The following is a 24,817-nucleotide window of genomic DNA, read 5'->3' on the forward strand; positions in this document are numbered from 1 at the left end:
AAAATGAAGAGGAGCTTAAAATACAACTGAGACAGAAGGAGGTGAAAGGGTGTTTAACTTTACGGTTGTGCTCCGGGTGTAGAAACCTAACGCATATACCGTCCCTGTAGAAGAGGCTTTGATAGATGTCACCTTATTTGTGTCTCTTCTGTAACGGCAAACCTGCAAAGTGTGTTCTCATGACTATGTAGTTATAGTTTGTTCTCCCATTCATCATCTCAGTGCCCTGCATGTGACTCAACCTTCTCAGCCTGATATGAAATTTCCCATGAAAGTTGAAATTGAAGTTTTGCCCTAATGGTTTTGTAACGAGACTTAGAATAAAATAAAAACAGGGAGTGGAAGGATTCATTTCATTTGATACTGTAAAGTAGTTCAAATAATCATATTAGGCTATGGGTCAGTTAGTGGCTATGTCCGGTGCGTATCTTGACCATGGTTTCACCGCGGAGTTGAAAGAGCAAACACGCACGCACGCATGCACGCACGCACACACACACACACACACACACACTGCTCTCCTTTAATAATCCAAATCATTGGTATTGCTTTGGTTGGCCCAGGCAGAGATTTCTTTTTATAGTACGTTAATGGGCACGCTTATGGGTAAAGATTTATTGAGACCCAAGCCCCTGCAATTAACAGTTGTGTCGATTGAACAGTGCTTTTTGTGGCTGAGAGCGCTCATGTTGATGCAGGGAAGCGAACAAGGAGCAGCTGCCAAGGAAATGATTAAGGGAGATGAAGGAGCGAGTGGAGTAGACATGGAAGATGTGAGATGGAAAAAGAGAAGGCGATGGAAGGCCATAAAGTAAGGGAGCAATATTTAGATAACAAAGAGGCTGAGACATAGCGAGCGAGGGAGTAAAATACTGAGCATTAGCCACCATTGACTTTTCGGGGGAATCTGGACATTGAATCAGCTCCTGACTGCTTCTGTGGAGTGATGGTCTATTTATCTGGCTAATGTCTAAACCAGACACAGCAGATGCTGTATTGAATTTACCATCAGAGGCTCCTTACTCACACTGCCGTACATCAGAGAGAGACGAGGCAGAGAGACAGATTCTCTTCTCATATTTATCAGATGCCGCATATAAACAGATCTAAACAGAAAAATGATAATATTAGCAGTTCATGTTAATTCTTTGCTGGAGGGCATCACTCCTCTGTTGTATTGTTACACCATGAAAAAATTTGAAAAAAAAAAAAAAAAATCATATGAAACAATTCAAAAACCGATTAAAACTCATCAATTCAGAGTTTGTTTAAAGAGCGTCATTAGTGCCAGACTGTAGTTAAGTGAAAACAGCAAGAGTGACAGGGATGGTAGTAACAGCAGCAGCAGTATAATGAAGTGAATGAAGAAGTACAAGAGCCAAACATCGTCTTGGAACACGCGAGTAAACTCTTGATTTCTGTACCAGGGTCACTCCTGCAGAATAAAGACTGATTGATAACTCATCAGTGACAGTAATGAGTCTGAATTCAGGCCGTCGTCCTATGTTTTTTTTTTTTTTTTTTTTTCAAATTTTAAGATATTTTTGTGACATCTACAAGTTTTCGTGAATTATTCCAAAAAATGTAAAATAGTATTTGTTGGCTAGGAACATCTCCTTAGCTCCAGTAGTAATGTGATGATTTCCTCTCATTACCAGGGAACCCATGGGAAAGAAGAAATCAGGTAAGACGGCAGCTTTATTTGTGCATTTTAAAATGAAATGGGGTTGAGCTGGCCTTGACTATTGTGTGTCATTTTATCCTTGGGAAAAAAAAACAAAAGAAAATAGTGCAGAAATATAATCAGGTTCTTTTTCCTTATGAATACAAGTCCTCTGCAAATTATCTGTAGTATATAACATCATCTCCATCTAGTGGTCATTGAATTTTACACAAAAAAAAACAATGATTCCACCAGAACAATTTTAAATGTCAATCTGGAGTTGACTGTATATACTTTTTTTTTATATATATCTTCTCTATCCTCTTCACTCATCTAATATTCTTTTAAGTTGCATCCATGTCATTTTTTTTCAGTTTTCTTCTCCATTCATTTTCCTTTCCATCAGGGCTTGTGGAGAGAGCGACCACTTTCCTAAAGCGAGGTAGTAAACATGCTGTCATGGTTGGTCGTGCTGTGTGTGTGACCCAGCGGGTTGCTAGTGGGCTGTCCCCCCCTCTCCTTCCCTGGCCTGGGCAGGTGGGACGTGGCTCTGTTGAAGGCTTGGGGCTTGCATTTGGTTCTCTAAATGAATCATACAGTGTAACTGATTAACTTTTTTTTTTTTTTTGGGGGGGGGGGGGGGGGGGGGGGGACTGGAGATAATGGCAGGATTTTTACCTTGCACCTACATCAGAGGGATTCTCTCTAGACCGTGGATGCAATACGGCCTTGTATTCTAGCTCGGTTATGTTTTCAGCATCAAGCTAAATCATGTAGATTGAAGTCATGCAAATAATTCTGCAGTATGGAATCTTAAGAGTTAAGAGGTAACTGGTTGAATTCAATGGAAATGCTTGAAACCAAAGAGCCATTTCAATTCATGTGTGTGCAAAATATCATGAAAATTGAAAAGGACTAGGAAATCAGAATTTCCTATTTCGGAAAATTGGAAATTGAACATCACAAACTCATTATGTAAAAGCTAAACTAAGTTATGTCTTTGGGATGAATTAATAAAGGTTTTGTTAATCCATATTCCCAAATTCTTTGTATTTAAGTTGGCTAACTGGTTCTTTTCTTTGAATTAAACTCAACCAGATATATCATTATATTAGTTTACCTTAGTTCTGCCTTTGCATGAGTTTGCACTACTATTCAAATTTCTTATTGACAGAATTGAGAATCTATTGCAGATAACTTGTTTTTATTAAAGCCATTTGCCCATCTTGCTGCAGCTCACTGAAGGTTGTTCGTGGAAAGACAGGCTGTGGTACTTTAAGCTGTTTTTAGATCAGTTAGAATTAAGCACATCTGTGCTTTCTCAGATTTTTCTCATCTGCTCAGACCTGTTTTCTGTCTGCCTGTGAGTCACGGACACGTTTGTTGAAAAATGTGTCCCATCAGCACCTTCAGTGATCTGCACTGCTGTGGTGGGTGATGTTAATGTCCTGCCCTTGAGGCATAAAGGTTAAAATCTCAACGCGCTATGTGTCAACCAAAAGGTACTTTGTTCAGTTACAGCCGTGGTTGTACTGTGAGCCTTCGTGTGTTAAAAGTAGATTTTTCACAGGCTGGCTTGGTGCTAACATTGGTGGTGGGTCTTGGTGGTGCTGGTTTGTGTCTCTGTGGAAATCACAGCCGTGTTTATGATTGTCTTAACCCTTGACACTTTTTAACTTTCTCGTTCACTCCCATTCTCCCCACATTTCCTTTTTTTTTTTTTTTTTTTTTTTGAACTTACCCCTCTGTCAGCTCTTTGTTTCCCCTCACACCGTCTCTCCAACCACAATCCGCTACCTCCTCTGCTTCATGTCGGGGGTGAATCTCCATACTGCAGATAAGCCTCCTCTCACTTAAAACCATGTGGCTCAGTAGCTTCTTCTAAATTTCCATACCTTGGAATTATTCTCGGCATTTCATCAAAAACTTATTGTAGCTCCGCAGATGTTTTGTAAAGAGCATGCTTAAACTGGATTTCCGGTTAAGTTCTTTGGAGTGTGTGTGAAATCTGACATTTTAAAAAGGTCAAATTACATTCGCTCAATTAGAGGAGAATGAAAAAAAAAAACACTCTCAAAGCCACACAGATGTAATCTTATGATTCCAAGTTCATGAACATCACCTTTTAATATCACATTACCAAACATTACTAAAGATCCCCAGTGAATAACAGGTAATGAGAGGAGGCTTTTGTTTTTACATTATTGAGATTTCATCCGTAGCTTGTCTAAGAAAGGAGCAGGAACAGAAAAGAGCTAAATGAGCCTCTTTTCCCCATTTACAGGAGATTCCACTTCAGCGGACCCCCTCCTCCTCGACCAGTACGTGGCGGTAACAGACTATGAAAAGCAGGAGAGCTCTGAGATCAGCCTGCATGTGGGCCAGGTGGTGGAGGTCATTGAGAAAAATGAGTCTGGTAAGTTCTATAAAGCATCCAGTATAGTCTTTCATTATTATTATTATTATTATTTTTTTAAGTTTGTGCAAAGGAGGTTGGTTTAAATAGATGGTGGAAACATCAGTAGCTTTAGTTGACAGCTGTGGTGCCTTTGAATACAAGGCTAAACCTAATGCTTGTGGAGTTTTTCCAGTAATAAATAGTAGATGAGGCATACTGGCAAATGCCCCCAGGTGTGACTGTGTGCTACAAGTATTTGATATATATTATTTCACAGTTTCATTTATATATTAAATTAAATATTAAATGGAAGGGCCGCACTTATTTGTCATGCATTCACAGCAGCGAATTACCATGAACCCCTTGAATGAAATGAGCATCTCATGTGTTCACTTTTTCTATCCTGCTCATTCAGGGTGGTGGTTTGTGAGCTCGGAGGATGCCCAGGGCTGGGTTCCTGCCACATGCCTCGAGGCACAGGATGACCCTGATGACTTCAGTCTTCCAGGGGAAGAAGGTACGTAAAGCTTTCCAGCCGGGGGCTATTGTTTACTCTCAATATTGTGAAGTATGTAAAGAGGCCCATTTAGCATTCAGTCTCAAATACAACTGTACATGCGAGTTATTTCTTCCTTTTGGTATGATGTGACTGCAAGTAGGAGTTAAACTGTACTTGTGTGCACTTCTGGCAAATATTTGGCATATTTTACCAAAGTGCTGCTGTCTTCCTGTTGCCCTCTAAAGCACAATACGCATCACGTGTAGTGCCACTATTTGACAGACACTATTCGACTCCTATAACACACACCAGACGCTAGATATAAATGGAAGTATTCAAGGTTCAGTGGTCAATAAGTGTGTCATGTTCTTCTCTTAAACACAGCAGTCCTAATATGTTTAAATACTCAAATTATAGAGCACTCATTAAAAAAAATATATTTAACGTATATATAAAAAAAAAAATTAAATAAAGGTGAAGCTGGAACAAAAACAGGAACAAATAGAAAAAGAAAATGCCATCCATAGTATCTGGGTAAGTTCCATAAAAAAAGCATGATGTAGATGTTAAAAGAATGATACTGTGCAGCACATGGTAGGAGCCATACCAAGCAAAGACATGTACCGTGCCAAAAGTGCAAAATTACAGACCATATTTCAAAGTCTTGGAAAGCCTGAGAAGTATGTAGTTTAAGAGTGGACACAGAGCTGGCTGCCCTGTGGTCGTTGGGAAGGTCACTCCTTCAGAGCCCTGAAATTAGAGAATCACTAATCTAACATCTAACATCCACATTCACTGGCATTACCACAGATGTCTAGAAGTACAATACAAAAAACAGAGGGGAGTAAATTACCAGTTGAGCAAGTACATAAAAAAGTACAGTCAATATTGCCCCAATGATGGTCAGCATCAGTTCTGCAAGTTTCTCTGTAATGAGTTCGATTTAATTTAATAGTCTCAAGACGATGCTCAAGGCCAACATCACCTACATATCTTTGTCATGAACTATTTGGTCTATGAGCGACTATTAAAAGAACAAGTTATAAATAAAGCTACCTTCTGTGGCAGCAGTATAGTACAGCAGTGTCACCAACATATTGCTAACAGACTGGAAAGGGGATCCAATGGAACCTACTGTATAACAACACAATGATTAAAAAAAAAAACGCAGATGTTCCACAAACAGATGGATTATTCATCCACAAGTCGTACCCCATTTACAGACCAATAATCCCTTTAGGTGCCAAGCCTGCTTGGAGTACAACTTTTGATTTCCTCTAGGTCCACTAATACTGAAAATGCTTTAATTTGGGATGGAAAGATCACCAGAATGACATATGTAATGTTCACTTCCTATTTTGCCCCACTTACTGTACTGGGATCAGTGCCTCGGAGATTCTGGTCACTGCCAAGGCACGTGGGTCGTCGCAGAACTTTAGGGGATCTATTCAGCACAGGCTTTGGGCAAGGTGGAGCGCACGCCTTTCTTTTCCCCCTTATTCTAAAATGTGTGTGTGTGTGTGTGCACACGCATACACAACTGTGTGCATGGTTGTTTATGTGTATGCATGATATGTATGCTGCATGAGAGACCCAAGCATGTAAATTAAATCCTTGCATGCACAGTGGATTGTGTATTTGTGTGTGTATCATATCAATGTGTATCATTTCAATTAACCAGCATTAATAAACACTTGGTAGACCAGCGCAGTAGATTTACATCTCTGTGATAGAAATAATAATAGAAAATGTAGTAATTACTGCATTTGTAGTACAGTAACAAGTTTGTCCTGTTCGTGGTCAGTATTTGTGGAGGATGTATGTGTGTTTTTGTGTGTTGCACAAGTGTCTATCTTACATCTTCTCACTCCACAAGATGCTGCTCAAGCCTTGCCTCATTGAACCGGTTAAAGTAAAGCCAATGTACTTCTGTAGCAACTTCAGTATCTCATCCTAAGACACACACAGAGACGGTTGTGTTGGACTAAGTATTTTTGAACTGGGCACTTCTTTCTCCCAAGCTTTTACCCTATGTCAGCATTTATTTGTGCTCCCCTTATTTGTGAATCTGTACACAATAATCTTCAAAACAGACATTATGTTCTTAAAGTTTACAATACTGTCTTTTTCCTGACTCTAGAAGAGAAGTATTCAGTGATTTACCCATACTCGGCCAGGGACCAGGATGAGATCGACCTGGAGAGAGGCATGGTTGTCGAGGTGATTCAGAAGAATCTGGAGGGCTGGTGGAAAATCAGGTGATTCAAATTAGTGACATTCACTTCCCGAGATATCCCTGTTAAATATTTTGGGGATGCTCCTCTTAAAAAAAAACAAAAAACATTAATATCATAAATATAAAAATCTGTATGAACTAAAGAGGTAATTTCGCTCTCATCCACTCAGGTACCAGGGCCGTGAGGGCTGGGCCCCAGCCTCCTACCTGAAGAAGACGGACATTCAGAGCCAGAAGCAGTCAGCAGGCTCTGCTGCTCATGCCAGTACAAACGACCTCGACGGGTTTTCCAAACAGAACCAGCAAAACAATGCAGCCAAGGAGAACAAGGACAACAGCCAGAAAGAAAACAGGCTGTCACTTTTCTCCGACAGCAAAAGTAGTAAGTGAATATAGTATATATGAGTATAGAAATCAATAATGCACGGAGATGTAAAAACACTAGAAAGTATACAAAATGTATTGCACGTTAAGCGATCAAGTGTACACAATTTGCCGAGGTAGTGATTTGCTTTAGGCTAGTCTTATTGTCCAGCCAAAATCACAGACTCAGTATTTAATGTCGAGTCTGAACGGAAATAAAGAAAAACCTACGTGCAAAATGTGTGAGAATTTCATAGTGCACAGACGGGCTTGTGCACCACTGCTTTGCGAATGTACACCTCAGCAAAATGATCGATGACATGTCTTTTCCCTCCGCAGAAGTGGGAGCAAGACACAGACCTCCTCCGCGCAGAGACCTTACCATTGTAAGATTTGACACAGCAAGGATTCTGTTGTATTAGAAGACAGCTCTCAGTTTATTTTTGTTTTTAATCTTTTTCCTCAACTTAACCTTTTACACATCTCTCTCTCATATATCGCACAGCCCCGTGGTGCAAACCTGCCCAAGCCACCCATTCCTCCTCAGGTTGAGGAAGAGTTCTACACCATTGCAGATTTCCAGACCACTATCCCTGATGGTATTAGCTTCCAGGCTGGAGTTAAAGTCGAGGTGGGTCAGGCACTCCCTAAAATCACATTAAAATGAAGTATGAAAAATTATTTTATATTGAAATCATTTGGTTTTGGATAAGTGTTAAATTTAATCTATTCATTTATTTTCGTGATGGATCTTGACTTTATACTTTCTTTTTGCCCTGTCAGGTGATTGAGAAGAATGCAAGTGGTTGGTGGTACATCCAGATAGATGAGAAAGAGGGCTGGGCCCCTGCTACCTTTATCGACAAGTACAAGAAGACCAGTAATGCCGTGCGACCTAATTTCCTTGCCCCTCTGCCCAATGAGATGGAGAAGCTGAGGCTGGAAGATGGTTCTTCAAATGCTGCGGGCACAGATGACAGTTGGTCCAAGCCTTTACCAGATGAGCCAGGCAGCGAGTCCTGTGCCCGGCCTAAGCTTAGAGACTGGAAGTCCAGTGCCACCAAGGTGGCCCCTCCCTTCTCCGGGCCTTTGCCTCCAGCCCCAGCTGCCCCTCCGGTCGAGGAGAAACCAGCTCTGCCACCTCGCAGGGAGTCCATTAATAAGAGCTTTGAATTGGAGGTAACAGAGAAACCAAGACCTGATCATTCCAAGCCTTTGCCCCCAAAACCACCGGCTCCTGGAGTGATCATGCCAATGGTTACACCCAAGGCACCCCCATTCAAACCAGACAAACCAGCAGAGACCAAGAAAGAAGATAAGAGCAAAGCTCTTCACCTTCGGAATGAGATGGGTCTTGAATGCGGTCACAAGATCTCTGCCAAAGAGGTGAAGAAGTTTAATCTGAAACCTGTTCCTAAACAGCCACCAAAACCCAAATCAGAAGTGCAGGAGGAGAAACCAGAGGCACCTGGCCCATCAGTTTTTATGAAGGCCAAGCCAGTGGTCCGACCTAAACCTGTTCCAGCTGCAAAGCCAGACCCCCCAGCAGAGAACAAACTGGACATCACCAACCTGAGAAGCAAGCTGAGGCCATCAAAACCTGCAGATCCCGGGTCTGCGTCAGCTGAGGTGAACCATCAGAATGACACCTCAGTGGCAGCAAATAGTTCCCGTCCCAGTTCACCCCCTTGCTCTCCCCCCATCCACATCCCTACTCTCAACAATGGTAAGTACTGTGATGAGCCAAAAATCCCCCCAAAACACATTAATGGTCATAGCCAGGAGAGCTCATCTCCCCCGCCCACAAAACCAGCAGTGCCTCCCCACAAGGAGCCCCCTCAGAGACCCCCCACCATGGCTCCAAGAAGACCACCTCCTCCAAAGAAGACCGACCCGTCCAGTCCAACTGAGCTCAAACCTCCATCTGCTCTAAAAGAAGCCCAGGACTTTCCCAAGGCCGGACCACCCCAACTCAGCAGACCCCCTCCCCCTAAACCCAAAGGGTTTGTTCCGGCACCTCCAAACAAAGAGAAAGAAGAGTCCAAGTTTAATAAAGTCCCAATTCCTCCCAAGCCCCAGCTGAAGAGCGAGAAGCCAGGCCCGCCCAAGGACAAGCTTCCACCTTTACTCAAGGAGCCAAGTAAGGATGAGCTGTATCTAGCTGTGGCAGACTTTGAAGGGGATGAACAAACATCCGGCTTCAAGGTGGGTACAGTGTTTGAGGTGCTGGAAAAAAACAGCAGTGGCTGGTGGTTCTGTAAAAATGTAGGAGAAGAAGTCGAGGGCTGGATCCCCTCGAATTACCTGAGCAAAAAACCTTAGTGTGAATGAGCTCTCAAAACCATCGCCATATGAATAAGTAAATAAACTAAGGATTTAAATGAACAAATTATCACTACTTTGTAGCTTATTAGCATTTTTTTTATTTTATTTATAGGTACCTTCTTTTTTTTTTTAATTGACACGTGTTATGTTTAATTTTGATAAGGATGTTCTACCTAAACTGAACCAGCAATAACACATGCCCTTATGGGTCTTGTGATGTTTACTTGTTTTTAGTTTTTGTTTTTTTAATCTAAAAATTACATTAAATATTAGGTAATGTTATTTGCTTTCTTTGTCATATGCTAGTTGCAGCCTGTGCCAGTCCTGCCATTACAAAGGCTAGGCGTTATAACAGCGATTAATGTATCTACACCCATGCCTTCTATGATATGGTGCCTCAATATTATATGCAGAGTGCTTCAGTGCTTAATAAACTGTATGCAACTGTAGACGTAGTCCTTGCTGGAATCTTAAATCAAAAATCTACATCACAGGAGAAAGCACTAGATAATCAAATCCAGCCAGTCTTTCTCCAGCAGTAGACAAGTACTCCTAAATCCTTTAGACAAAAGACTGCACATGAACTCATTAGGGGAGTTCAATGACTACATGTGGGCTTTCAAGTGCTATTAGCTATTACTAAACAAAATGTCGTTGCCAAGTAGAAGTGCTGTTTGTTATACTAAAAAAAAAATAAATGCGTATTTGTTTTTAGTGCTATTGCAATGCTTCTCTTTCTTTGACTGCATAATTAATGTTGCAGTGACTTGTAACAGATGTGCACTTTTTCAGTCATATCAGATGAGGTTTAGGTTTGAAGTTTGCACATGCTTAAGGAAGGGGGAAGAATGCCACAGTGCATTTTATTTCTAAATTTTACTTGCCATTGTATTAGCCATATTTTTTTTTTTTTTTTTTTTATACTCACTGTAACAAAATATCCACTGATGTAAAGACGAGGCTAGGATAAAAATCAAAACTGAGAAGGTGAAAAGAAGCTCTGTCTAATGTATTTTAAACATTATCGTGTTCTCTCGCACCCAAAAATAAGAATTGTGAAATGTGACTTGCTGAGCACATCTGCATACCTGTACCAGATGTTTGACCAGGCGTAAGAAATTGGAGATCTACAGTGATTTGTGCAATGATTTACAGTATTTTAAGTGTACAGTCTGACGTTTGGTGCTCAAACAACAGCAAAGTATGACCATTGTATAAAAATAATGTTTTACATTAATGCTTGACTGGTCTCAAGCATGGTCAGTATAGCAAATTATTTTTTATTGTACAGTAATGAGAGTCATATCTGAACTGTTATCACTTTTCTGTGGTGGTCCATCTGTTAGGTCTTTGACTCTGTACTGATGGAGGGAGGAGAAGAAGAAAGAGCCAAGAGGGAATTTGATTGGTTGATTTATGGGATTTCTGAAAAGTACGTGGAAACCAGGGGCTGATCATTTCACATCAGGTGGTCCAGAATAAAAGAAAAAGTGTTAGATTTTCAAAATTGGCAAGCAAAATTGGAAACTCAAAAATGTGTGTTCATGGTTCTGGACATAATCAGACAAGGCTACAAGCTGTAACACAGATTGTGTTCCGCTTCTAGTCGCTTTAATGTTACACCACCTGCCACCCATGTTTTACACAGAAATGATGAAAGTATGTTACCAACTAGGAAAAAAAAAAGATCCAATTTCAATACATTTAAAATTGTATTGTTCAGGTGTAATTTATGTAGACAAAGGACATGAAGGTACAGTACAGTGCAAAGCAAACATGTGGGTTGATGGTGTCATCATTTCAGTATTGTAATCTTATTTACTTTTTTTTTGCTATGTATTTTTCATTACATCGAGTCTCCTTTTACTTAAGTCAATAAAGGTTTCTGATTTTTCAGTTCAGCTGTCAAACTGTGTCTCAAATGGCATTTCAAAAATCCTGAGAAAAATGTTTGTTTTTACATGTTTCATGATAACGGAAATACGTGTTTACTTGTTTTATTAGACCAAGGACACACACAGCATTTGGTGAGAAACAGCAAAAAGGTAAATATAACTTATTTGTATAATTTGTCAACAGGAAAACTCCACAGGTCACCTTTAACTATGGATCAAATCACTCTCCATAGAACTCAAAGCCACGTTTAGCCACTTTTTGTCCAGTGTTTTGGTTTTACAGTCTTTAATTTTAAAGTTGTAGAGTCTCACCACTCTCATCGACCATCGTTTGCAGCTGCAGCAGACAAAAGCTCAGATAAACTCACTGTACGCAACCTGCCCGGCACCAAACGGCAAAACAAAAGTTAGCAGCTAGCCGTGGAGCATCCACAGACGATTTAGCAGTAAGTTAAAGAGACATATTATTTGACTCAAGAGACCAGAAGAGCTACAATTGTGAAAATTGTGCTTACATTTGCTGATAGAAAAATGACTCCAAATGAATGCTAATGTCTTAAGGATGTGTAAATAGGCAGCTGTTTCCTAACACCTCAGCATTGTCTGAATCGTCTCCAAGTGGCAAAAAAAAAAAAAAAAGCATTAACTGTTGTACTGACCCACCTCTGTCAGCACAGCTCCAGCCTTGGTGCGCAGTGTCTTCACAGCTCTCCTCCAAACCGTGTGGTGTTCGCAGTATTTCCTCTCACACTGTGTTGCTGCAGGTGTTAAAGGAGCCGGTAACCTCTGCTACACTGCATCATGAGAACAAAGCACAAGATTAGATATATAAAGGTTAGTGGAAGTACTGGATGAAACTACTGTTAACAGGTGATTTATAGGTCCTCTTACCTTTTCCTTCAAGGTTCCACTTTTTCTGTCAATCAAGTGTTTTACTTTCAGATTAAGCAAACTGGAGCATCTGCCTCTTTTGTCCAAATCTTGCAGGTACCACAAACAGACCGACTTTAAACCGACTGAAGATTCCACATGTTCTCAGCTCGCTCGAATTCGGAGTTGAAAAGAAATCATGTCTAGACGTCAGTGCATCATTCTGCAGTCTTCGTAACGTAACATAAGATGTGCTTTTTGGTGGGCCACAATTCAGTAATTAGAAAATCTGCATTTATTAAGAGTTATTTACAACAGTGGTTCCTTCTGATACAGTTTCATTCACACTCACTACCCCCGCCCCACCCCTCCATGCAAACAATGTTATGTAAACTGAGGCAGAGGAAGACCTAGATGGAGCCATTAAACATGACAGAAAAGGGTATTTTTACAACAACTTTAAATACTTCTGAGACAGTGTGTGAGAGGGAGAGAGAGATTAAGCTGTACCTGATTGCTGACCTGCTTCTATGTAAATCTGCAGGCCAAACTGCTCTAAAAGAAAAAAAAAAAGCACTTTCTCTCATTTAACAAGGCAACAAGTTCTTCAGCTGCAAACTAAAGGTTTCAGTTGAAGGTTAAACATCTACAGGCGTCTTACAGCAGACTGAATTGTTGCACTCCCTTAAAACTGATATGAAGAGTTATCTTCCAAAATCAGATCATCATTTGAAAGATTATACCTCTTAAGTTATTGCTTGCCAAGAACAAAAAATGATGAAGATGAAATCATTTTAAGCATCATCTCTTTCTAAAAATGTTGACGCATCTGTTTTTGGTGAAACTCTTCATATTGCTCTCCCTCTCAGTGCAAAGGAAGGCAAATTACGAAAAATAAAACCTCTTTAAAGGTTAGCAAAGACATACATGTAATATTGCACTTTGGTTAGCAGGCAGTGCACTACTGCACATGGTATAACTATTATACACTTAATACCTTTTTTCTTTTTTAAATCTAGATTTAAATCCCCTGTTTAACATCCTTCAAAGAACATAACAGTATCTTTGCTTTGGCTTTGTCAGTTCCCATCCAGTGTGAATGATTTTTACAGTAAAAATACAACAGAAAAACATAACATAACATCAACACTATGTGAATAACAATTAGTCTTCCCTTGTCTGTTAAAATCTCATTCCTAAATAATCATTTAAAAGAAATTTTAAATTCTGATAACTTTGGATTTAGCCTCATCCCCCATTTTAAACAAGATAATAATGAGTACATCCTTCATACCATGGGTGTTGGTTAAAAAAATAAAAATAAAGGAAAATATTAAAATTAGCATTTACAGTGATAAATCTGGAAAAGGTTTTTCTTTATCAGTAAAAATAAATATGCGCAGACTTTGGCAGCTATATGACATGTAGGGGGGTCACTAAATCATTCATTTTTGGGTGTGTTTTTGGTCACATTTGGAAGACGGCACTGATAATTTGGGGGTAAACAAAAAAGTGCTTAGTCTCTGGCTCACCAGCTTTCATAGAAACAAACATTCCTCCTCATCATGCGAAAAAGAAATACCCTCGCTGGGTGCTACTTCTACCCAACCAAAATTTTCCTCAATATTTACTTATTAAGACTCGTTATTAGTTTGGTATCTTCAGCTCACCCAAACTAACAGCCACTGTATCATGTTATCCTAATGTTTCACTGGTAAGCTATAAAGGAGCGGACTAAGAAAGTGAATCAGAACACTGTATGGAAGCAGATACTAAGTAGCTGAGTCACGAAGCACATCACGAGTTTGAAGTCAATCAGATACTACAACACTTTCAAAGAAAAATGAGTTAACACATAAATATTCACTAAAACAATAAAGGAACCTAATGGAGGGATAGGCGTGCTGCCATTACTGGCAAAGCAAATTAAAACTGAAGGCAGCAGACAACTATAATGCCTGCCGGTGTATGGGTGAGAGTGTGTACGCTTATGTGTAGGTGCTATCAGTGGCCAGGCGACGTCGTGCAATATCACAGCGGCTGCTTTTATGTGGTAGAAGAGTCTTGGAAAGGCACAAACTTGGAGAGTTTGGTGGGAGAACTGGGGTTTGGGCATTCAGAACCCTCACCCATCTTGAAGAAAACCTCCTGCTCCTTTTTCTTCATGTTCAGCTCTTCTTCGAGGGCCTGGCAGGGTTAGAAACCAAGATATGTAAAAGCTTTTCTGACCAAGCTTACATAGAGGGATGGAAACTTCATTTATACTTATCTAATGACATGCAGGTGGATTATTACCATAACAAGATAGGAAAAACTATGAGAAAACTATGATTATTTGACGTAGAACAGATATACAGTATAATGCACGTAGCAAAAATGGACAATAAGAAACGAGTTTTAGTTTTGTTGGAAAAAAAATAAGTTCTCTTGTGCTCGAGCTGTTTTATAAAGTTAAAGGAATAGTTTGACAAAGTTGGACAGTTTGGGGAATATGCTTGTTTGGACGATTGATGTCACCATTATATCTGTGCTTTAAGTATCGCTCTGGAGCCAAAACTAGATTAGCTTAGTTCAGCATGAAGTCACTGCAGCCGGCTGCTTTTCGCTAAGACACAGTTACATCATGTAACCCCTCCATAAAACCATGACTTGTTCTTTGTTTGTGTACAGATTTCGCAAAGGAGATACAGTGTTAAATGGCGAGCTTTTAGCGCTGTGTGTAGGGATATTTTTGAACTGAAAAGAGCCGGGCTAGCCGTTTCCCCCTGCTTCCACTCTTCATGCTAAAATAAGCTAAATACTTAATCCAGATAAGACAATGGCATTTTTCTCATCCAAGTCTCAGCATGAGATTTTTTTGTTTTCAAATCAGCTGTTTTTAGATGGCTCTCTTAGATGGATATACACTTGTATCAGAAAGAGTCATTTCCTTATGCTCTGCTCTGATATGTAGAGAGTAAATCAGGACTATCCGGTCACTTAGCACTTCAATGATTTCAGTACATATTTAATGTAGGTTTACATTTTATGTAAAACATAAACATGTAGATAAACATGTAGGAATGTGAAATTTGTTCTGTATGACACACTGCAATAACATCTTGATGGGAAACATACCTTCTTTCTGGGTTTCAGCTGATCCCTCCATTCCTTCATCAGCTGGTTGTGTTGCTCATCCAGATGCTTCAGCCTCTGGGTCTCATTCTCAACCAGCAGGTGACATTTCTCATTCTGGGGCACAAAACAAGCTTTTGTTAACAACTGCAAGCCATTTATTGTGCTCATTTAGTGTGCTGTTCTATAGACTGGACAAATAAAAAAAATAAAAAACTCCAGATGGGAGACAACCAAACTCTAAAGAATAATAAAGAAATATGTGTAAAAGATGAGTCACCTGTAGCTGCTGCAGCTCTCTGATATTGCTTTCACACTGACCAATCATCTCTCTCATCTGGTTCTCGTGTTTCTGCTGCTGATGCAGCCTCTCTGACTTCTGCCGCTTATCCTCCTGCTGAGAAAACTAGAGCGAGAGAGAGAGAGAGAGAGAGAGAGAAAGTGAGTGAGTGACCTGCTGCATAATTAATGTTATGCTTAATCATGGAGTGAGACAAGCCTTTCCCTCTACCTGTTTGATCTTCTCTCTGTCCTCTGAGGCGCTTCCCGTCGAGTTGATGCGGAGGCTCTTCTTGAACATGGCCATGCGGGTCTTGGCTTCACTACGCTGGATCTTTGGCATCCGGTTCTTCTCCTGCTGCTGCCGGGCTTTCAGAATCTCAATCATTCGCTGATTGTAGCACTGCATCTGCTCCTGCTCCTGCAGTGACACAGAAAATAGATATACGTGGACTATATGTTGGATGGCAGAACATGAAATTTTAGCCGGACCAGGAAAATAAAATGAGAACGAATTCCGATGACTCGAGACTTGATGTTGACATTCGATCACATGATTTACCAAAAGTTAAATGTGTGTAGAATGGTGCGAACTTATTGTGGCAAGGTGCAGGTCCGATCCAATGGTTTACCTTCTCGTGTTTTTTAAGAAGCTGATGCCTCTGGAGGAAGTACTGATCTTTCAGCTGCTGCTTCAGTAACTGGTGTCTCTCGTAGAGATTTTTCTCCTCCATGTCCCATATCGTAGCTTCACGCTCTAATCAAAGTTATTGAGACACAATATGTCAATACTGTACAAATGTAACATCTCTCAACACCAGAGATTGACAAAGGATGACAGGACTTAGGGGGTTGTTAGTGATCAGATATTGTGTGTTGGTTTCACTTTCATCCACTGCCTAACTAGATACTGTACCTCTAACTAGGTTATGCTTCCTGTTAAGGCATTCCCTTTCCATTTCTGCAATCTCTTTCTTGTTGTTTGTGAGGATTTTCATCAGCGTGGTGTCCAGGTAGTTCTTCTGAGCCGACAAGAATTTCTCCTCCTAAAGCACAGAAAAGAGAAAGAGACATGGAGCGGATTAATAGGCGCTATACTATTCACAACTTAGAGTAGTCAGACATTTACTCCACAAAAGAAAAAAGTGTTACAATAATGCTCAAGGTGCCTTATCAGGAAGCAGAATGGAATATGTTCGACAGATGTATGAAAATACCATTAGCCCAAAGGTTGACCAAACAACTTACCTCTTTAACTTTTATTTCTTGGAAGGAATTCATCTGGTGTTTCAAGGATTCTTTACGCTGACTTCTGGGCAGCTTATCAACAGACTGTTTTACCTAAAGAAGGCACATTTCAGCCATATTCATAGACTTAGACACATAGGTAGGCCAGCAAAGTATGTGAGTATGTACAAAAAAAAAACAAAACAAAAAAAAAACATAAAAAGGACTAAAAGCAGTGTTCATTCCTTTGTCAAAACACCCACATTCACTATCTCAAACGTACCTCCTTTTTCTTGTGTTTCATATGATCCTGAAACTTGTGGTGGTCTCGTTCCTGCTCTGATTTGATGCGTTTGGTCTCGTCTTTGAGTCTAATGTTGTGGTCTGACTCCATCTTCTCAATAGTCTGCTTCTGATTCTTCTCCAGAGTCTCCAGCTCCCCGTCGTAGTGCTTCTTCTTGGTCTGGGATGAACCAATAGGAAACAAGCGCACTCTAAGCTTAGAAAATATGACACAAAACACTGCAGGGCTGTTTTTTTTTAATTAAGTGTAGACTCTTTTTATTACAGCAAACACAATGGCAACATGTGTGTCAAGAAAGTAAATAAAAGTAAATATGTTAATATTCATAACGGTATGATTAATTGTAGGGCTGTTGTATAGGATCACACATGTTGTCAGGTGTACCTAATAAAGTGTCAGTTTTGTGTGTGTGTGGCTGTGACTCACATTCATCTCCTGGTCAAAACGTCTCTGCATCTGTTCCCTCTGCGTTTCCAGTTTGGCGTTGAGAGCGGCCTGAGCACGGTGCTCTTCCTTCTGCAGCAAACGGAGGTCACGCAGCTCCTGGCGTCTAAACACACAAACACATACACACAGATTTTTAACATATATACAACTTTATGTTTTTAAGGTTCAATGGCAACTCAAATGGGCAATGTTAATACCGTTTCTGTTAGTCATCCACTTATTAGCTATCTATCCTGCAAACTGACATTAACAATGCAATATTCATGGTGTCTGGGTGTTTGTTTGGTCAGTGATTCAGCAAGTCAAGGTTAGTTAGGAAGGAGATATTTTAAGTCTGTTGCTCTTATTCTAGTTGTTTTATTTGGAAGGAACCATGTACAGTATTACAAACAAATGTTACCAATTGATGTTGTACCAGAGTTAGCTTTAAGATCATTTTCAATTGTTTTCTATGAACGGTAACATTGCTAGTCCATACAATAATGAAATGCAAAGACAGTGTGCCAAAAAATGAATATTTCTCCTGTTTGAATACTGATTTTCTGTGAAATAGACACAATTCTTTTGTTTTTACTGCAGTCATAGATGCAATGTCATATTCCTGCCACTAGATGGCAGGAGTAATGCACCAGGAACTCTGTAGGGCTTCAGAGGCAGAGTAGTGTGTCTGTCATAACTGCAATAATTGCTCTTTTTAAAACAATACAAAGCACATTATGTAACTGCACAACAAAAATAAAAAAGTATATGGATCCACTTTTACAGCATTTGGACTCCCTACACACTTAACCTCAACTTCACCCTCATCTAAAAGTAACTTCAGAGACATTTTTCTTTTCCTTTCAAACCATTACCTAAATTAGTCTTTTTCCATAACAGTTTGGATATTTGTAGACTCTCATCCCAAGGGGCTGAAGCCCAAAAGTTCAGGATGCCTTAAACAGTAGGACATGTGTAGTAAGCAACGTCCAGCAGGTCACTTATCACTGTATGGACTTCAGTCTGAGCTAAGGAATGAACAGACCCCTGAGTTCATGGCCCTCATTTAAAGGGAATGAAAACAGATGAATTTTTCCAAGAAAATGAAGAAGGACCAAGAGGTGGAGACACAGCACATATGTCCAGCTTATCTAGATGGTGATAGACAGATAAATATTTTAAGTGACAATAGACAACCTGACAGCTTTTTTGTTGTAACTTATTATTATGAAGTAAAGGTTGACTGCACAATGTAATGGCTATAGACTAATGACACCATCTGTGTTTAGACTGATACCCTATAAGCCCCACTTTCACTATGGAATTCCATGTGCCTCCGGGTATGGAATTTCGCAGAAAACTGAAGGCCGAATTCACGGCATAAAGGAAGTGCGCATGCCACTATGCAGCCAAAACAGGAAGAGGATAGTGCTTTTGTTTTCTCCGGTAGCTATCTGTGGCTTTCCCCAGGTAGTGGAAACGGTGGAGTAACTGTGAAAATTCTACCCAGCAAATGAAAAAGAGCACTGTTGTTTGAGGAGGCAAAGAAGGCGAAGACGTGTAGTGATAGAAACCAAGATAATACAAGAGTGACCTTGATGGTGAGAGCCACAGTCAGACTGGGTCAGAAATTCAGACACTGGGACCGACTTTACAGATTTTATTTTTTACTGTCCACTGGCCACCAGCTTTGCCCTGGTAGTTCCTTTTTGCCGCAGCAGCACCAATGTGAATATCACTTGGAAATGGGGAGAGTTGTCTATTGGCTCTGTATGTTTGTGTACCGAATGTGTGTTCTGTAGAGAGACATCCAACATACCTCAGGAATCTCATCTCCTCATCTTTCTTCTCATCATCCCTGATGATCTTGGAGGTGGTCACACTCACCTCCACACCGTCAATAACAAACTTCCTGGTTCGCTTCAGAGTCTTACTTGAGAAGTCCTGAGAAGCAGAAAGGAACATGGTCAGTTTTAGTCAGACCTTACTACAAGACAAGTCTTTGATTGTGCTTATTTACATGCATCTCAAATATGTTTGACAGTAAACTTTGGGAGTGCACTGATACTCTTTCTTGAGGTTATTCTAGTATTTAGTACTTTAGAGACATGCTGCGAGACAGTGAGTATGAGGTAGAACTAAGGATTGTACTAAGAACAATCCTACGGTACCTCATTGTGCCACTAAGAAATCCAATATTTATAAAGGTAATGTGTTTTATGGGTTAAAATAGCACTCCATTCCAACATTGTGAAACAAAAAAGGTTTAAGCTTTGCAGCAGAGCAAGAGATATTGTCTTTTTAATAGTACTCCCAAAGACTTGTAAACAGACTCTGATCTGTAAAATTGGTGGAGTTCCCCTTTGGGTATGCGTGAGCTTTTGATTTCTGGTGTGGTCTTTTTATCTGGTGAAAAGAAAGGCAGCTGTGTGTGTTACGTGTGTTGACAAAAGGCATTAATATTCCTGTCAATCTAGTTCTACTGTAACAAGCGACTAGATGCTCCATCTGTCACTGCTTCGGGGAGCGCCATGCAGGAAGTAACTGTTTAACAACAACACAATCTAATCCACTAAATATGACACAATGTGACCTGGCTTTTAAAGCTTCTTTAACTCTCTACAACAACTTGAACTATTGAGATTCGAGGTTTTAACCAAACAAGAGCAGTCCTTTTCCAACTATGGGCCGACCAAGAAGAATTTTGGAGGAATGAGAAAGGCAGCACAGGGCAATCAAACAATGGCTATGGGTCGTCATACTGCACATCACATCAATTGTTTAATAAGGAGTCAGTGCATGACCCCACCTTTTAATAAACAGACCAAGTTGTTCTGGCTGACTAAGCATGTGTTGAGGGATGGTAACATCAGCTGTGCCCTATCTAAATCAGCCTCCACTGGCAATATTTACAAGACTGATATGGCAGGGTTTACTCGGCAAACATTGGGTTAGCTCAAACCATGGGTGTCGTCATTTCCTGGTATAAAATTAGTTTATAAAAGAGAGAAGAGAAGAGAAGAGAAGAGAAGAAAGTGAGAGATAACAGCACTAGACTTAAAGGGAAAACAAAAAAAAAAAAAAAAAAGAAATGGATAAAAGAACAAGGAAAGCCATAAAGAACCAGGAGAGCTGCTCTCCAGGCAGGGTGGGAATGAATTTTGTTTGTGTGTGTGAACTGTTGTCCACTCAGTCCAAGCTACCACATGGAGCCACTACAGCTGAGCAAATACACTCCATATGAGTCTGTGTGAGGCTACTGCTAGAGATGACAGCTCCTGGACTCTAGTGTTGCACTGCAGTGAATTGATGATTCCCTTTGTACTTAACGGACACATTTACAAAAGCAATAAACACTTGTGCGCGTGTGTTGATAAGTAAACATTGGCTCTATAATCAGAGGACATTTGGGTTGTTTGTATCTCAGGCTCTACTCTTCACGACTCGGCGGACTTCCCATCACTCGCCATTCACAAAACAGCACACACACAGTTCTCCTATACACACACACATACACACACGCAGATGAATTCATGAGCAAATGCATACGCTAATGCTCTCCATCATGCACACGTTCGTGCAGAGACACACACACACACACACACACACACACACACACACACACACACTAATCCCGTACAAAACAACAGACTTGACTTAATATGCCTGCCTGTCCTCCTATCCTAAAACAAAGATTGCCCATTCACTGGCACTGCAGGCTGCTGGCAGAGTCGCCTGCTGAATAATCTGTTCTGGAAAAACTTAACATACCACAAACAGACACGACACCACGCACAGTCAATAGGATTTTCAATCATGCTCAGTCCATAAGCCTCCAGAAGCAACCGAGTGACAATGAGCTGCACAGAAACTTCCATTCACAGCGATGAATACTGAACTGTGCCCACACAAAGGGCACTGTTGGTCCCGATGAATGGGAAATGTTGCATATTTTTTTTTTGCTTCAGAAAGGCTCGGTGTCTAATGATAAAATGGTTTCTGTCTTCTCTCTCTTCAGCTTCCTAACTTCCCCTCCTCACCAGGTCTGTGAGGCACGACTTTGGTGATTGTCAAGTTTAGTTCAATTGTCTTCTATGGGAAGAAAATTCTCCTTTTGGGGCTAATACAACTTTAAAAAGCCTATTCCGTTTTGGAGAAGTTTTTTTTATGATATATATGTATATACTTTTAGAGTATTTGTCCATCATTCTCAAAATAAATTCATATTCTCCATAAATTCTAACCAATTAACCATTAACCAGTGACATTCCCCACATCATCCCTAAATTTAATGTGCGATGCAAGCTTAATGGAAGACAAGCTATCCTCTGTTTCAGATGGTTAACACCCACAGCCCCAGACACAACACAATGCAGTTTCAGTTCCTCTGTGGGTGCCAAGAAATAGTTTTTCCAAGGAGGGGTTTTCCTACAGAGGCAGCGGGCTGGTCTCTGCCCCTCTCTTACACTTCAATGCTGGTCCTTTTTTCACCATAAAAACAAGATCTATTGAAACACTCGGGGCCAGCAAAAAGTGCCACCTACTGTACGTATTCCTCCGAGTAGAGGAAGGTTTGCTTCAAGTAGACTCACCCTTGCAGACAATGAGATGGTCTCCCTGTGGATCGACATGTCCATGCTCTCAGATGCCATGCTGCCTGAGTAAGAGTACCGTTTGTTGATGATCCCTCCATTGATATAAGGTGAGACAGTCTCAATATTTCCTCCTATCGATGTCCGCTCTGGGGTATCCTTGGTCAGGCTCTCATTCGGCCCAGAACGGGGCGTAGGGACCGGGGTGGGAGCGGAAGAGGCTGCGGGAGTGGGTACAGGAGTGACAGTGGGACTTTGGCTTGGAGTTGGTAGGTTTCCGTTGGACATAACGCTGCTCTCCTCCTTGGGAACCTGGATCTTGGGCATCTCTGGGACTATGATGATGTCAACATGCTCCTCAGATGCCTCGGGTCGGGGGAGAGACGGTGGCTGCTCCCTCTCTGGGGTCTCCATGGCAACCTTAAAACATAAAATTTACCGCTATTATTATAACATCTTTGAATACAGAACAGGAAAACCTTTAGGAACCAGGAGAGTAATTGAATTGGATTCACCTGACCAACCCAGTGTATTAAAATATAAACTGGGCAGTGTCTGCAGATATTTAATAAAGCCTTACAATGCAACAGACAAAAAAAAAAAAAAAGAAAAAAGTAAAACTTCAAAAAATACCTTTTCCTCCTCTGATGTGGGGGTGCTCTTTCCATCCTCAATGCCTGAGTCTGAGCTGGACGTCTTGCTTGAGGCCTCGCTTTCAGATTTTTCAGACTCAAGAACGACTTCGGCCAGTTTGTCGGCCAGCTCCTCTGGATCTTTTGGAGGGACGTTCTGCCGCGGTACGGGAACAGGGACCACCATGATGGGGCCTGGCTGCTCCTCTGTTGGTGTATCTGGCTCGGCCCCCTTCCTGGGTAAAGGTATTGGTGTGGTTGGGGAGGGCGTGGTGGGGCTCGGGGTGTCTGCAGACTGGTCACCTTCCAAACTGGTCTGACTGGTCTGGCATGGCTCCTTGCCTGGTGACTAAAGGAACAAGGAGGAGTAAGAAGAGAGGTGTTATGCAATCGTGATAAAACGTTTGATGTTTTTAGGTTTTAAGTCAGTGGTTTCCTCTCAAATGTTAATGTTTTCAACCTTTGGTTTTAGCCCAAATGCTAATGGATAAAGTCCTTTGGGCCTCCCACCTACAGTGAAGTAAGCTTAACATTTGCTTTAGTAGGAATGCAGTCATTCTTGCTTTATACTCCTGCACTGCTACTTCTCACTGTGGCTGAGATAGCCATCTATTCTGTAATAAGTAGACTAATTTTTAACCCAATAATAATATAATATAATATAATATTTAACCCAAAATAGGGTTTCTGCAGGGTTAGACTGAAGACATTTTTAATACCACACAGAATACAATTTACTGCAGGTCTCACAGTCATACTGACCAAAGCACTAAAAGATATCACCGAAAACAAGTGGGGATGATAAGGCTGAGAATTATTTACCAAGTGTGTGGATGCCTGACAAGACTAAAAACATGCTGCATAAGACACAGATACTCAATACAAAAATGCAATTGGAAAATCAGAAATTAAATTACCAATGGGAATCTTCATCTTTCATCATATTCTATAAACCGTCAATAAAAATAAATAAACAACGTCGTCTAAATAACTGATTAATATATCCTAAACATCAGTAACTAGAAGAAAAAGCATGTAGCAATTTTCCCCAATTTGAAATCTTATTGCAGAAGGTTCCAGATGTGTGTCAGACAGGGGAATTCTGGAGTCTGTAATTATAAACACCAGGGACGATGGTATTTCAGGATTATGTGCACAGCTATCTGACACACTGAGCAATGTTGCTTTTTGGATTACCACTCCCACTAGAGGTAAACAATACCATCGGACATCTTTATGGTCAGATGCAGCCTTTTCGAAGGCCTCGGCAAACATCTCTCTCTCTCTCTCTCTCTCTCTCTCTGGCTCTGTGAGATATATAGGCAGAGATAAACTATGGGGTAAACTGCTTGGCTGGCTTTCAGGGCCTCGTAACTGTACGTGTCAAAATGTTGCTGTGTGCCTGCAAAAAAGTGGCCCCCGCCGGAAGAGGTAACTGTAATGATATCATAGTTGGGCGAGCACTGAGAAGTAAAATGTGGTGTTTGGACACAACCAGCCACTTACTGTGAAGTACAGTATTCTATACACATTTTGATATTTACATTAACTTTAATATTCCCCATAAATAAACTAAACAGACTAAAAAAGAACAATGGCTATGAACCCAATTCATGATAAATTTAACATTAAATATAACACCCTCATTGTCTGTTGGGTTTTTATCTGGGGAAAACTCTTGACGCCCAGGAAATTATGAGTTTTAAGTCTCGTTTTCAGTAACCAGAGCAGGATAAAGCAAGACTGGACACACACACACAAAAGAAATAAAGTAACACCACCTACAGAAACTCAAACTTAATCCAAAGGCCAGCAATGTTTGATTTCCAAGACGTCTGGAAAAGGAAAAGTGCCAAAACACCACCTGCGCCGCCTGCTTGGCCACGTTTCAAACTGCACCAGTCAGTACACTGGATCAGAGTTATCCATCCCAATAAATTCGAAGGCCATCACACAAACTGTCGCTATTGCGGGAGGAAGAGAGATAAGCGTGC

The 24,817-nt window shown here is 40.7% G+C and overlaps 2 protein-coding genes across 4 annotated transcripts in view; one reads left to right on the plus strand and one right to left on the minus strand.

Annotated features, from left to right (window-relative positions):
• Positions 1 to 11,380, plus strand: part of sh3pxd2b (SH3 and PX domains 2B) — a 39,878-nt gene extending 28,498 nt beyond the window's left edge. Inside the window, exons 6-15 of one of the 3 annotated variants that reach the window (XM_022762606.1) lie at positions 1,659 to 1,684; positions 2,070 to 2,105; positions 3,948 to 4,079; positions 4,477 to 4,578; positions 5,946 to 6,029; positions 6,701 to 6,818; positions 6,967 to 7,178; positions 7,499 to 7,545; positions 7,665 to 7,790; positions 7,943 to 11,380. In XM_022762606.1, the coding sequence (XP_022618327.1) occupies positions 1,659 to 1,684; positions 2,070 to 2,105; positions 3,948 to 4,079; positions 4,477 to 4,578; positions 5,946 to 6,029; positions 6,701 to 6,818; positions 6,967 to 7,178; positions 7,499 to 7,545; positions 7,665 to 7,790; positions 7,943 to 9,481 (2,422 nt within the window). In that variant the 3' untranslated portion in view covers positions 9,482 to 11,380. The remainder of the gene's footprint in view (positions 1 to 1,658; positions 1,685 to 2,069; positions 2,106 to 3,947; positions 4,080 to 4,476; positions 4,579 to 5,945; positions 6,030 to 6,700; positions 6,819 to 6,966; positions 7,179 to 7,498; positions 7,546 to 7,664; positions 7,791 to 7,942) is intronic. The other 2 variants (XM_022762604.1, XM_022762605.1) reach the window with 2 other exon arrangements.
• Positions 11,381 to 12,526: 1,146 nt separating this feature from the next.
• Positions 12,527 to 24,817, minus strand: part of stk10 (serine/threonine kinase 10) — a 41,053-nt gene continuing 28,762 nt past the window's right edge. Inside the window, exons 9-20 of the mRNA XM_022762595.1 lie at positions 22,825 to 23,172; positions 22,192 to 22,611; positions 19,419 to 19,543; positions 17,600 to 17,723; positions 17,153 to 17,332; positions 16,891 to 16,983; positions 16,559 to 16,688; positions 16,275 to 16,399; positions 15,875 to 16,063; positions 15,644 to 15,769; positions 15,367 to 15,480; positions 12,527 to 14,436 (exon numbers count right to left, since the gene is read on the minus strand). Of these exons, the coding sequence (XP_022618316.1) occupies positions 14,296 to 14,436; positions 15,367 to 15,480; positions 15,644 to 15,769; positions 15,875 to 16,063; positions 16,275 to 16,399; positions 16,559 to 16,688; positions 16,891 to 16,983; positions 17,153 to 17,332; positions 17,600 to 17,723; positions 19,419 to 19,543; positions 22,192 to 22,611; positions 22,825 to 23,172 (2,115 nt within the window). The 3' untranslated portion in view covers positions 12,527 to 14,295. The remainder of the gene's footprint in view (positions 14,437 to 15,366; positions 15,481 to 15,643; positions 15,770 to 15,874; positions 16,064 to 16,274; positions 16,400 to 16,558; positions 16,689 to 16,890; positions 16,984 to 17,152; positions 17,333 to 17,599; positions 17,724 to 19,418; positions 19,544 to 22,191; positions 22,612 to 22,824; positions 23,173 to 24,817) is intronic.

The sequence above is a fragment of the Seriola dumerili genome, unplaced genomic scaffold (assembly GCF_002260705.1).
Source record: "Seriola dumerili isolate Sdu_G_001 unplaced genomic scaffold, Sdu_1.0 BDQW01000449.1, whole genome shotgun sequence".
NCBI lineage: Eukaryota > Metazoa > Chordata > Actinopteri > Carangiformes > Carangidae > Seriola > Seriola dumerili.